At 35.1% G+C, this 15,143-nt stretch overlaps 1 protein-coding gene across 1 annotated transcript; it reads right to left on the bottom strand.

Moving 5' to 3' along the window:
- Positions 1-5,929: 5,929 nt before the first annotated feature.
- LOC142623948 (putative glutathione S-transferase) lies at positions 5,930-7,668 on the bottom strand. The gene is made up of 2 exons (XM_075797440.1): positions 7,292-7,668; positions 5,930-6,463 (listed from the first exon to the last, which is right to left on the bottom strand). Exons 1-2 carry the CDS (start codon positions 7,598-7,600, stop codon positions 6,101-6,103), a joined length of 672 nt encoding a protein of 223 aa, XP_075653555.1. The 5' UTR covers positions 7,601-7,668; the 3' UTR covers positions 5,930-6,100.
- Between the last annotated feature and the right edge of the window lie 7,475 nt (positions 7,669-15,143).

Here is a 15,143-nt window from a genome sequence, read left to right on the forward strand (position 1 = left end):
CAAATAATTGTTAGTTTCTTAGATTAGGATAATGCATTTTAATAAATATACATTTATGTAAATGAATTTCATGATAATAATTCAATCACGAGGATCTTGGCCCCAATTCTCACAGACTTAGTGCTTTTGCACAAGACTTGTGGGATTTGAAACTCAAGTCCAAGCGGTTTTGCTTGGGCATTGCCATCCAAGATAGTTAGGTGATGATGATTTTTGTGGGGGAGAGTGATATCTGATGTGTGCATGTTTTTTAGCTTATATTTCTTTGGAGGCTAGGTGATGTTTTGAATAATCTCAAGGATATGGGACAAATTCCTACTCCTTGGCTCTCTCTTTTGTTTATTTCTTTCTCTCCCTTGCTAGGCTTCTAAAACTCTAAGAATATGTGTTTTAAACCTCTGAACTTTTCTCCTGAATACCCATTTTTCTCCCATCCCTATCCCATTTTCTGCTATGCATTGTGTTCTTTTTATAGCAGATCTGATTTGGGACCCCGGGAGAGGACGTGCCAGGTTTTCTGGGTAAAACTACGTCCTTTGTGACTTGAAAAGGTACATTGGGCAGAGGTTTAGCTTATTTAGGCAATTATAACTCAAAAGGGGCATTTGACTTTAGCTATAAATGCAAGATTCCCTCTGCAAAAGTCAAAGGAATAGGTGGGCTGCTCAATGTATTATCACAGCTTTGTTGAAAATGACATAGTAGACCTGGTCTGGTACCCCGGGAGGTCGGCTGGGTAAAATTACGTGCTTTGTGACTTGAAAAGGTGCATTGGGCAGATGTTTAGCTTATTTAGGCAATTATAACTCAAAAGGGGCATTTGACTTTAGCTATAAATGCAAGATTCCTTCTTGGAAAGTTAAATGGAATGTCTAGGCTGCTCAGTGTACTGTGACAGCTTTGTTGAAAATGACAATTGAGAGGAAATTGTGGGGAGGTATCATGCACATGGGGGAACTGAGCTTTCCATTGGTTCATGCATTCCAAGCAAATATATGAATCAAAGGAAAGTTTCGGGATCCTCCTTTCACCAGAAATTACTCCCCTACCAACCAAATCATTCCTCCCTTACTATTCACTCGGGATCCCACGGGCTTGGACCATGGGTTATAAAGATAATACTTGGTTTTTTGCTGGATTTTTAATGGCTTATTCTTTGCTGGAAATCTGAACATACATAGGGTCTTGATGTTAATTTTTCTTGCTGCATATCCTCTGGCCTAACTGAGATCTTTGCTGCATGTCCTCTGGTCTGACCAAGAGATCCTTGCTGCATGTCCTCTGGCCAGGATCCTTGTCCGAGATCCTTTTTTTTATTATTATTATTTATTATTATTATTATTATTCCTTTCTTTTTACTTCTTTTTAGGATTTTGGGCCTTCATGGTCCTTCTTAGCTTCATGAATTGGGCATTCTTTTGTTAAAGCCCATGGTCTTTCCTTACTTTTCATGGAATGGGATTTCTTGTGAAATTTTGGCCCTCAACAATGTTCATGTTTTTTTTTTCCTGTGGGTTTGATGTTCATGTTCTTTTATTCTGGGTTTTCTCTTTGATTCTGGGTTTGATGTTGTTGCTAGGGAACAAGTTCTTATGTTCTTACCAAAAAAATAATGAAAGTAAAAATGATAATAATAATAATTAGATTTAAAGTTAGTTTAGAAAAAAATAGATTTAAAGTCTGTTTTTTAAATTTTATTAATTTAAAACTGACGTGGCATTTAAAAAATGCCAAATATTTTTTTTATAATATTTTAATGGCCACATCAGCGCCATGTCAGCAAGTAGGACACTTCATTTGCCACCTCATATTTTTCTATTACTGGGTTGACAGTAGGGACCAAAATAAAAACGATTTTCTAAAATCAGGGACTGACCTAGGAGTGAAATCAATTTAGGGACCAAATCGAGAATCGGCCTAAAATGTAGGGACCAAAAGTGCATTTTCGCCATATATATATTCTCGCTCAGATTTGTTTTGACTTTTGGTCTCTCTCACTAAAATAGTAAAACCTCACCCAAATGCACCGTTTTACTCACCAAATCAGTTAACTAAGTGTGTGTTTGGATACCGCTTATTTTGCTGAAAACTGAAAATTTATTACTGAAAAAAATAAAAAAATAATTTCTAGGTTGTTGTTCACTGCTGAATGTACTGTAGCTTTGCCTTAATGTACTGTTCATATCCCATGAACAGTGCGAAAGGCGCTTGTCAAAAAAAGAAGAAGCCAAAAACGTGAAATGTTGGACGCAACATTAGTACCCAAACGCATACTAAATGAAAGTACTGTATATTGTTTGGGTGTGACTTCTGTCCAGTGCCTCCAGTGCACTAAACTTGCTATGATTATGACACATGTTCAAAAATGGACACATATCATGATCGCAGCCAGTCCAGTGTCACAGGATATTGGACAAAGCTATACCCATATGGTTTTTGATGAACTTTATTTTTTTCTACGAACAAAATACTGTATATAGTTAGTAGATATAAGTAGAGGTAAATATTTTCTAAGATGTAGTGTCTATTTGGGAACAGTTTTGGGCCCATTTGGTAAAAGATTTTTAGTAACGTTGTTTAAGTTTTGTAAGAATACATGTGGGTAAAACAGTGTATGAAAATACGTGTTGTGTTTAAACAACAATTTTCGTTGTTTAAAACACAGTTATCAAACAGAGCTTTATTAAATTTTGTTGTCGTTAAAAGTACTATAGATAAAATTAAAAAGTATTTAAAATAGTATAGTGAGACCCATAAATAATACTAAAAAGTGTAATAAGATTCACGAATAATAGAAAAATTAAGCTAAATAATAAAAAAACTAATTTTTAATACCAAACACATACGTAGTAATTTATTATGAATGGTGGATAAATAATAAGTAGAAGTAGATATTTTCTGAAGTCTTTTTATTAGTATTATTATTTTTTATAATAGAAAATTCAATAAAGTCGTGAAGTAATGGTGTGAACATTACATATTCTAATAAGAAAGAAAAAGTGGATCACATAAATTATTCTGCAGGCTCCATCTCCATTTACAAAAGGACAAGCTAGGTGGGCCCACAGATAATTTACCCATATAGCCAAGCCATTCATCTTTTGGAAATCCGGGATGCCCGCTGAGGGAGGGTGTCCACAATTCATACGATGTGGCAATAACAAAAATGGAAGCATCATAACCACATGAACACACAGTGGGAATAATTAAAGTGAATTTTAATGAAACAAGAACTTGTGTTCTCTGCTCCATGATGTGGATTTTATATCATGGTGCGTTCTAACCTTCATACCTGCATGAATTCCATCAGTTTTTCCCAATTTCCCTTTTCTTTGCTCTAAGGCCTCTGTCACAAATGGTTGGAATAACTTTAAGCAACATTCTACTCAATTTATATATATATATATATATATATAGTATATTATATTAGATATGAATTTTGATAAATTCATCGTTACATTATATTTTTTTCTTATATTTTTTATATACTTACAAAAATTAATTAATAAATAATAATTATGTCATCTATGAAGTGTTTTATTATCAAAAAAAAATTTACAAATTATGTATCAATATTACAATAAGCTAACAAAAATTATAAAAAAAATCCTTTGTATTTGATGATGCCGAAAATCGTCAGTAAGCCATACAGTCCTCACGTGCCTTTGACTAGAACCTGCACAACACAAAAGCTGAAGACCTTAAGAGGTGTACCGGTGTGGTACCGGCCAAATACCCTCCGACGGTCAAGTTAGAGAAATCTCTTGTTTGCAACTCTAGAATACCAGAGCTAGGGTGAATCATGCATACCTTACTTTGTGAGGGTTTTGGGGTATTTATAGTAGCGTAGGGCCGAAATTCATGCCTTGGTCAAGAAGTTCTTTCCTTCTAGGAGAGTAACTCGTGGATTTTGCGTATCTCTTAGAGTTCTTTTCCTTATAGGAGTCTTCTTAATTAGGGTTAGGCGTGTAGCGCAAGAACTCTCCTTATATACGTATGGGTGGAGATCAAGTAAAGTTATGGATGGAGGTTTAATTGACCTCTTCAGCTTATTCCCGTCAGCCTACAGCATCGTCCCTTTTCAGGGTCGTCAGCTTATAATTAAAGTCGTCAACTCTGTTATGAAGCTATAGACTTTAAGATGCAGTCCCTTGTGACAAGCAAGCCTAATGACATCATTGGGCACGACGCCAGACTCATCGGAGATTCATGTATCCCCTTCAGCTTACTAGCTTCAGCTTGCTGTCGTCAGCTTACTAGCTTCAGCTTACTACTTTTAGCTTACTGTCGTCACCTTACTCTCTTCAGCTTACTGTTGTCACCTTACTACCTTCAGCTTACTACCTTCAGCTTACTGTCGTCACCTTACTGTCTTCAGCTTACTGCCTTCAGCTTACTGCCTTCAGCTTATTGTCTTCAGCTTACTATCGTCAGCTTACTCTCTTCAGCTTACTACCTTCAGCTTACTGTTGTAAGCTTATTGTGCCCAAGATGCAGCTGTCAGGCATGAGGTGGAGCTGTAGACTTTGCAAGAAGGTGGTTTCATATGAGTGAAGCTGACGACCTTATTATATCCATCGCTCTTTGTTTGTCATGGGCTAATTACAAAATTATCCTTATCAGTATTAGATACAAATATATATACTTATGTCAAGATTGAACTCTCCTTTTTGGTTGCAATAAGGGCGAGGGTTAATCTCATTTGTTAGAATACATATTTTAAAAAGAATTTAAGTTGAATACGATTGTAGTGCAAAACTCATGATTTTTATTCTCTAATAATAATATGTTTTCGCAAATTAAAAAATAAGATTTGCCACACACAATTGTTCACTCACATAAGACAAAAGAATAAGCAAACCAAAATCAAAATCCCTTCATCCTTCCTTTACAACCTCACAAATCAGTGGAGTCTGGAAAATAACCTTTTTTTTTTTTTTTGGGTCACCAAAACTTAATTTATTTTTTTATTTTGTTGGCACTTGGGTTTGCATGCATGGGAGCTTGCCCGTTGGAAACTTGAAGAGAATCCAACTAGAAAAATGGACGAAAAAGCAAGAGCACCGTCACACACAAAGCTAAGTGTTCTTTTCCAAAATTCGGCAATGTCTCTGCCGGTATTTTGCTTGAAAGCTTGCACAGTGGAAGATTAAAGAGAGTCTAGCAACAAAAATGGCCAAAAGCAAGGGCTTGAGCATCGTCACACTCACACACAAAGCCAAGTGTTGGTCACCCAAAAAAGAAGAAGTAATTTTCCAAACTCTGGCAATATCTCCAACGGATTTTGGCGACGTCTCTTGTAGTTATAGGTTGAGGTTCGGTGGTTCTTTGGTTCTATGGGAAGGTGGATGGGATTTTATTTTTAGCTGGATCGTTCTTGACGAGACGAATGATTATTATTATTATTATTATTATTATTGTTATTATTATTATGATAAATTATATATTTGCTCCTTATCTTTTACATCACATTTAAATTTGATCCTTAATATTTTAGTTGTGTCAATTTGGTCCTTAATATTTCATTATCGTGTTAATTTAGTCCTTACTGTTATATCTTGGATAAAAATTGCTGATATGACAAATGACCAAAACACAATTTAAGTTTATTATCACATCAGCAAAAGCTAATTTTTTATTTTGGTCATTAGACACGTTATCAATTTTTATCCAAAAGATAACAATAATAACTACATTGATATGACACTAAAAGCTTAGGGACTAAATTGACACAATTGAAAGTTTAGAGATCAAATTGAAATATGGTGTATATGATATGGACCAAATACGTAATTTACCCCTGTTATTAATATCCTCTGATACTGTCACCCTTGCAAGGGTTCTTGATTCATATGCACAAGCATGGAAAATATATAAACACAAGCATGAAAAATATATAAACATACTAGGAGTATTAGGAACCTCTCTATTTGAAATAGATCAATTTCATGGTTGAGATTAAATGTTAAAAATCTAAAATTAATAGTGTCACGTTTTTTAAATTTTTAAACGACATGACATCTTATACAATTTCAAATTTTAATCGAGAAACATATTTTCTCTGTTTAGGATTCTGATAAAATAAAATTCAAGCAAGCAGCTAACGGGCATCAGAGGCAGTATTTTTCTCCCTCAATGATTTAAAATGTGCCAACATTTTTGTATAGTCAGGTAGGTTCTCTTGGATTATAGGAAGTTGCTTGAAATTCTCAGCCCATGCATGCAAGCGAGGCACAGTACTTGGTCCTAGCAGTTTAACTCCTCCCATTTCTTCCATGCCTATGAACCAGTGACACAGCCATCCATATGCTATGTCTACCAATCCTATATTGTCGCCACCAAAAAACTTTTTGTCCCCTAGAGCTTGCTCTTCCAAGATTTTCAGATATTCCACCATTTCTTTTATTGCATTCTGATCAAGCTCCTCTTTTGTAGATCGGAAAAATGCAGAGAAAATAGGACCCTAGATGATTAAGAAAGATAAGCTATTAGCATGGAAAAAATATCGCTACCTTTATGATAAAGGGTAGCTGTGTGATTATCATATAAAAAAAAAACAGAAAGAGAGAGAGAGAGAGAGAGAGAGTGATTGGTTTGGTTATGTTATTGCCATCCTTTCCCTATAATTAACATAATTATAAACTTAGAGTAATTACAATTTATAATTAACATAAAAACTTAGAATAATTACACTATACCTTAAATTATACTCCAAATTATACTATGGACCATAAATTTTCAAAATGCATAGTTAACACTTTAAACTATAACCTGTGTACACAATTTGCACCCCACCATCAATTTTTCATTATTTTGGAAGGAAAACCAAAGTTTATGGTGCATAGTGCGTAGTACAGTTTAGGGTGCTAGCCATGCAATTTGAAAATTAAGAATGCAAAGTGTAATTTTAAGTATTAATTTTGGATAGTAAAATGGAATTTCTCCTTAAAGTTGGATATATGAGACTTCTCACAAAGATCAAGAAAAATGGATTATAGCTAGAAGTAATTCAGAATTCAGGTAATTAATAAAAAAGTGATTCATTAAATTTGACAATATGACCACATTAAAATCCTCCCCATTTGAAATTAATCAATTCAATAGTTTGGATTAAATATTATAAATCTAAAAGTGTATCCAATACCACGTCATTTTGAAACTTTAAATGGCGTGTCATTATATACATCAAAGAAATAAAATCTTAACCTAAAAATGAACACTCAATTTCAAGTGAAATTAAAAAGACTTTGTTAAAAATCATGCATGAAAGGATTGTCATAGTCAAAATTACCTTATCTGCTCCAAATTTAATCCAGAACCGAGCTAATGCCCTTTCATAGGCATCCTTTGGCAGCAAAGGGTTCTGAGGCCAAGTTTCTTCGATGTATTCAAGGATAACTAGAGACTCAGCTATAGGTTTGCCACCATGAACAAGAACCGGAATCTTCTTGTGAACTGGGTTGTACTGCAGTAGCCTATCACTCTTGTTGCTTAGGTCCTCTTCTATGTACTCATATTTCACACCCTTCAGCTTCAGAGCCCATATCACTCTATAGCTAAAGGGGCTTGGCCAAAATCCAAGCAGCTTCACTTCTTCCATTATAATTGTAATTTGTAAATAGGATACCAAGGTTGGAAGTCTAGCACCAGCGCCTATGTCAATTTATAGCAACAACGGCACTAGGTTTCTTGCTTAGCACTTAATGGTTGTCAAGTTTGAAAAAGTGTGCATTTAGGAAATTAAAATTCTTTATTTTTTAGAATCTCTATCTAAATTATTAGAATGAAATCATGCCAATGGGTTATGGTTAAAAATGTGGAGGGATTGAGTTAGTTTAATGGAAAATATTATTCTATATTTTAGAATATTTTAGAAGTATGATAATGTCTTATTTCTTTATTTTTACATGAAATAATAAATTTCATTGTGAATTTAATTAGTAGACCCATTGCTACACTAGAGGAAATATATCACACTATTATACTTTAGAAATATTATGTAATTCAGTAAAAAAAAACATTGTTTAATTAGTCCTAGCTTAATTGATTATCTGAATGCTGGAAGAGCATTTTATAAATATATTTTTGAAAATTTTTTCCTTTGTGCAAAAATTCTTATCATACAAATTTATCCCGAGTGATAAACAATAATAAAGTTCACATTATTTACTATAATTTATTTATTTTATTATAAAATATATATATTTTAATAATTGTCTGATGCAGTAAGTTATTGTGAGTAGCAGATAAATAGTAAACTTCACGTGTCCACAGACTTTCACCAACTTAAAAATTTTTCACGTCAGAAAATTCAAAAAAGGCATGAAATGATGGTGTGAACACTACATTCCCATTAAAAAAGAAAATGGTGTGAACATGATTTTTTTTTTTTTTTGGTGAAAGTGTGAACATAACATAAAAATTATCGGGCAGCTCCATCAATCGGGCTCAAAAGGACAAGGTGCCACAGGCACTGGGACCACAGAAAATTTAAATAGCATTCATCTTTTGAAAAACATGGCTGAGGGTGTCCACAATCCATACGATGTGGCAAGAAAATATGGAAGAATCATAGAGACATAAAAGTAAAATGAATGTAACCAAAAACTTTTGTTCTCTGTTCTCTGTTCTCTAGAGAGCCTAATCAAACAAAAAACATAATGTGGATGGATTTTATACATATGATGGTGCGTTCTGACCTTGAATATAGGCCAGGCCGCCTGCTTTGATTATTATGCCCACGACCCAGTCGGAAAATTATTGTATACTTTTAAAATATTATAAATAAATATTTTTTCTTCTTACATAAATGATAGATCTTACCTAATGAATTTAATGTGAGAGAGAGAGTACGCATTTATGGTACTTCAGAAGTACCTAATAATTTTCTGTCTAAGTCTAAGTCTAAGTCCAAGTCTAAGATAAAATAATAATAAAGATGCACCGTGCACGCATGAAGTACTAGTCCATCGCTAAAAGCCTTGTAACTGAATTAACATCTTCCCATATACAAAGTGCTTAAAGGTTTAGGGAGAAAGAGTTCGAACTACGAAGATAGCAGCATGTTGTAATTATTTCTTAAAAAAAAAAAAAAGTACTGGTCCAACCATTTCCCCGAAATTTCCTTCCTTTGCTTGAGTTCATTGTCACAAAGTTATAGACACCGTACATTACTTGTTTTGAATTGATAAAATTAAGAAATTAAATATTTTGGTAATGATTCATAATTTATGGACCATTTTAGGATTATTATAATATATATAATATATAGGTTCGATTTGCTATATATTTTGTATAATTTTAAACGATGCTACACTATTTAATATTTTATTATTAGATATTGAAAGGCCTAATTAGCATATAAACCCGTGTGGATAATATCGTACCGGCACCGGTCAGTGCACCGGTATAAATACACCCTTGTTTCGTACCGAAAAAAATACTGGTTATACCGGCCGCATAACGGCCATACCGGCCAAATCCGGCTGTTTCGGCCGGTAAATGGATACCGGGCCGAAACACGACATGCAAATCTGAGATTTTGAGTAAGCCAAAAAACCCAGCAAAGAAGGAGAAAAATGCAAAGGTAACCAGAGAACATATATAAATTCCAAATTTACAACATATATAAACTCAAAAAAAAAAAAAAAAAAACACTCCTCAGCCACAACACTGGTACACTCCTCGGCGGCGAATCTGTAACGCCACTCTTCGACGGTGACACTGGTACACCTCTTTCTCTCTTGCCACCTTGTCGTTTATTTGCTCTACACTGGTTAATAGCTGCTTAAGCACTCAACGCCGCTGTGAAGCAGATCGAACTGTGAAGGAGTTCACTGCAACTTCACCGAACTGTAAACTGCTTCACCTTCTTTCTCTTTCTCAAAAAGAAGAAGATGTGGTGTACAGCTGTTTGATTTACCCAAAAAAAAGAAGTGGTGTACAGCATTTGGTTGACCCATTTCAAATTTAATAGTCTTATCTTTCTTTATTATTTTATTATAATAAGATATATTGTATTTGTTTTGTAACTTTTGTTCCGGTACATTCCAATTTTTTTTTTGAAACGCCGGTACATTACAAATAATAATAATAATAATAATGATAATAATAATATGGTTTATATTAGAATATTAGATTATCTATAAAACATTATTATATAAAACATTAAACACACCAATAAAATAATCATTATAACTAAATGTTTATAAAAAAATCATTATAACTTTGTATATTGTATAAAATAATAAAAAATAGCGGTAACTTCGAAACAGTACACCGGTATTGACCGGTATCCGAAATATATCGTACTATTGGCCAAACCGGTACAGCCTCCGGTACGGTATTGACTTCCTTGATATAAACACCAATGAATGTTTAGACTCCCAAATACAAAATTACCAACAAAAGCTTATACACAAACAATATATGTGTGGAAAAATGAATATAAGCTAAACCCAAATTGGTAAAACACTCTAAACCAAAATCAATCACAAACACAGCAGTAATTAAAAGGTAAAAAGTAAGGGAAGAGAGATGCAAATACAAAGATAACACGGTGATGTGTTATCGAAGAGGAAACTGAAGTACTCGGCGAATAACCTTTCTGCCGCCCTCCAAGTGGTCAAATAATCAACTAAAGAATGAAGTCAGGATACATGAATAGCAATAGACCCTCCAAGCCTAATCTATCTAGTGCATCTAAGCTCTCCAAGTTTCTTGCTCTAACAGGGTTACACTAAACCTTATCTTTTCTAGCTTACCGGATCCCGCAATAAGCCCATTGCATCAACCAAATGAATTATTCCTCTCTGAACTGCTTCCCAAGCATCAAAATACCTCCTCACTGATATAGGTATGGTGAGATAAAGATTTGGCAAATGAACCTCTCAAGGGTATGTCAATGGAGAGGGTAAGAGTAGAGGAATTTGAAGAATCAAAATATTAAAATTGTGGATGAGTTAATTTTGTTTTTCACTAGGGTTTCTCTTTCAAAATTTTCTCTAGAAACACTCTACATTTCGTGGGTATAAGGGTATTTATAGTAGAGTACGTAAAGAATGTGAAAAGACATATTTCATCCAAATAGGGCATTCTGGCAACTCGGCCTCGCGACTGGAACTAGCCGTTAGTTTGAGTTGCGAGATAACTGCTAGGCCAGACTATACTTTTTGTCCTTTAGTGCTCCAACTGTTATGACCCTTCAGATCCCTGCATGCTTCACACGTGTGCCACTTTGGCGACTTGTCATTTGCGAGATCTAGTTGCGAGATTCCTTGATTCCTTTAAGTGCACACATCTTGAGTTTTTTTTCACACTCTCTCACACACAACCCTTACATAATTCCTACCTAAATACAAGGTATCTAATTGCTAAAATACAAGCAAATTTGGTACGGAATAAAGCCAACACATAATTGAATAAATTCAACCTTACAGATATAAAGTTTTACAAATCCATTGTTAGAAATTTTCTTGTATCAATATTAGAAAAAGTCAGCATCGAGTCAAAAAGTTTCATTATATATATATAAACAAAACCTTATTGGCTTATTAGTTTTAATCCATATTTTACTCACATAACCTATCATGTCATCTAAAATCGTTAAAAAAACCAATTAAGTCATTTAATAAATAAATAGTCATGCAATTAAAAACACTTGATATAACTTTAAGTAATATTACATTACTCAATATTTAAATGTTGAATATGAATTATAACAAATCCATGGTTAGATTATATATATATTTTTTATACTCTCTATATTTGAAAAAATTCAAAGTAATCAAGAAGTGATAAATAATAACTATGTCATTGTCGATGCCCATTTTGGCAAAATGACCCAATGACAGAAGAAGCCCAACAATATGAAAAAGGGCTGAAGAAAGAAAAAGTAGCAAAATAGATATTATTAAGCCTGAATGACAGGAATAATGGTCCACGAGCCCACAAAATAACAAAGTGGCTCCGAAGCAAGCAAGCGGGCCAAGGAAGCCCTATAGAATGAAATGGTAAGCTCATGAGAATCATAAGAAATAGAAAGAAAGCAAAAAAGGGCTAGAGGAGCCCAAAGAAAGGAATTAGTAAATGAGATTGGTTCGAAGGTCAATAAACCCAAAAGTAAAGGGTGTGATAATTGAGCAGGGAAAGCCCAAAAGATTTAGCAAAGGCCCATGAGAATGTGAGAGGTAGGAAAGAATGAAATGAGAGAGGATACCCCAAGGAATGAAACAGGCTGAGGATGCCCAAGGAATAAAACGGGCCAGGGAAGCCCAAGATCTTATATGGATTGACCTAATAGGAATACTGGGCAATGTGTAACACATGAAACTAGCATGGTAGGCCCAAAGGAAATTCAGTAAATAAAGTTAAACGATATCATGGCAGAAACGATATAGTAGCATGGTAGAAGTACCAGCTAGCCCACGAACCAGAAGTGAAAGGAGATAGGGACTAAGTTAAAGAAGAAAAAGCCCACACCCAAGCAATGTCCAGACCAAAGAAGAAATGAGATACAAAGAATGAAGACCCAATGACTCATTCACACCTCAAAGAGTCAAACAAGTAGCAAAACACGCAGTAAGACCAAACAAACCTACAAGCAATGGCAAACGCATGAATGCTAAGAAAGCAATGGACTCATATGGGAGTGGAGTATGCACAAGGCTTAAGCACCACCTACTTGTACCCAGCCAATACAGAGGAGGTGGACGATGGGTCAATAGTAAGAGAGGGCGTGGTCTGGCCGTGGGGAGAAGGGGGAGCTTATTCTGGGATTCCCACTCAAGCTCTTTTGGGGAAAATATCTTACTGGGATGACATACCACCTAAAAGAGGCAAACATGAGTTGAAATTACTAGGTGCATGCTATAGAAGTTAGTAAGAGAGAAATCCAGCCCTTATCCAGATGCGAATGCTAAGAGAAGCAAGAAAACAAATCAAAAATACTTTTGTTTGGGAATATAACATGGTGTGGCCAACAAATGGTAGTAGTGGTAGTTGAGCAGCCAACAAATTGGTGGGCAGTCTAGGAATGATACGCACAACAGTCCAAAAGTAGTTAAGGGGTAAAAATGACTCATCCACACCTCAAAGAGTCAAACAAGCAGCAAAACACGCAGTAAGACCAAACAAACCTACAAGCAATGGCAAACGCATGAATGCTAAGAAAGCAGTGGACTCATATGGGAGTGGAGTATGCACAAGGCTTAGGCACCACCTACTTGTACCCAGCAAATACAGAGGAGGTGGACGATGGGTCAGTGGTAAGAGAGGGCGTGGTCTGGCCGTGGGGAGAAGGGGGAGCCTATTCTGGGGTTCCCACTCAAGCTCTTTTGGGGAAAATATCTTACTGGGATGACATACCACCCAAAAGAGGCAAACATGAGTTGAAATTACTAGGTGCATGCTATAGAAGTTAGAAATAGAGAAATCCAGCCCTTATCTAGATGAGAATGCTAAGAGAAGCAAGAAAACAAATCAAAACTACTTTTGTCTGGGAATATAACGTGGTGTGGCCAACAAATGGTAGTAGTGGTGGTTGAGCAGCCAATAGACTGGTGGGCAGTCCAGGAATGATACCTACAACAATCCAAAAGTAGTTAAGGGGTAAAAATGATAAATCTTATCACAGTAGGCAGTATAAAAAGACCTTAGTCATGCATAGTAAACAACAACAAGAAGGGATAAGAGGAAACACTGAAAATGGAGAAGTAGAAGAAGCAAAGAAAAAAAAAAAGAAAAACAAAGAAAACTAAATAATTGAGAGTGAGTAAGGAAATAAGAGTGATAGGAGTAAAAAAAGCATGCATTAGTAGGCTACCCACTTCTCTCCCTCTTAATAGCCTACTCCCTATCAAGTTAAGAATATGAGATTAATCCACCTAGGTCCATTCTCCAAAGTGAGTAATTTCTATAGCAGGATTCCTCTGTGAGGTTGTTCACATTGGAGATTGGTTCCCTTCTTGGACTTGAATCTGCCAAAAAGCCAAGCTTAGCAGACTAATTCTCTTCCTTCTTATGTTATGATTGTTCAAGTACTAACGCTATTTTCTTGTTATTAATTTACTCTTGTCATACTTACATTATCATTTTTTCCTTTTGTGAAATTGTCTAAGCATTTTCTTTGTCAGTAGCAAGTGTTTTAGTTAAGAAATTTTAGTTATCCTGCCATAGCATGTTTCTTCTAATATAACGCTTTTTGTGATAGTATTTCTTGCCATGGGCCCATGACTCGATCGAGATTCCTACTAGGGGTTCTAATTGGAGCACAAGCTGGCCTAAGGTGAGTTTCAATTAAGCCAGTCTCGACTCTCCTACTTAGATTCATTGGGCCGTAGCGTGTCAGGAGCAGTCCAGCCCAGTACATAAAAAGGCCCATCATAGTCATCTATCAAGTTTTTATATTTTAACAAATTATGTATCTATATTAAAATAAGCCAAAAAAGGTAAAAAAAAAATCCTTTATTTTGTATTAAATACAAATATATATACTTATGTCAAGGTCAAGATCTTTGTTTGTTTGTTTTTTATTTTTTGGGTTGCAATAACGGCAAGCTAATCTCTATATATTTTAAAAAGAGTTTAAATTCAATGCAAATGTGGTGCAAAATTCATGATTTATACACTCTAAATGTAACATGTCACATCAAGTTTTTGCAAATTAAAAAATAGGATTTGCCACACACAATCCTTCACTCACATTAGACAAAAGAACAAGCAAACCAAAATCAAAACCCCAGTGTCCTTCCCTAACCTCAAAACCACTGAACTGAACCTTAGCCTGTCAGAGACGCTCTCGAAATCAACTGAAGTTTGGAAATAACTTTTTTTTTGGGTCATTAACATTGGCTTTGCGCCGTCAGCACTTGCTTTTTCTTGAGAGCTTGCAAATTGGAAGATTGAAGAGAACCGAACAACAAAAATGACCAAAAGCAAGGACTTGAGCATCGTCACACACAAAGCCAAGTACTGGTGAGTGGTGACCCAAATTTTTTTTTTCAAACTCTTGCAATGTCTTTGGCAGACTTTGGTGGTGTCTCTTGTAGGTTGAGGTTTGGTGGTTCTTCTGTCATAAGGGAGGAAGGATGAGATCTTATTGTTGGTTAGATGGTTTTTGATGTGAGGAATGATTGTATGTGCCA

The sequence above is a fragment of the Castanea sativa genome, chromosome 2 (genome assembly GCF_040712315.1).
Source record: "Castanea sativa cultivar Marrone di Chiusa Pesio chromosome 2, ASM4071231v1".
In the NCBI taxonomy this organism is placed as follows: domain Eukaryota; kingdom Viridiplantae; phylum Streptophyta; class Magnoliopsida; order Fagales; family Fagaceae; genus Castanea; species Castanea sativa.

Excerpts from the sequence above, each read along its gene's own strand:
- LOC142623948 (XM_075797440.1), bottom strand. The coding sequence starts at position 7,600 with ATGGAAGAAGTGAAGCTGCTTGGATTTTGGCCAAGCCCCTTTAGCTAT. Across the intron at positions 6,464-7,291 it reads TTAAATTTGGAGCAGATAAG|GGTCCTATTTTCTCTGCATT; the intron begins GTAATTTTGACT and ends TTAATCATCTAG.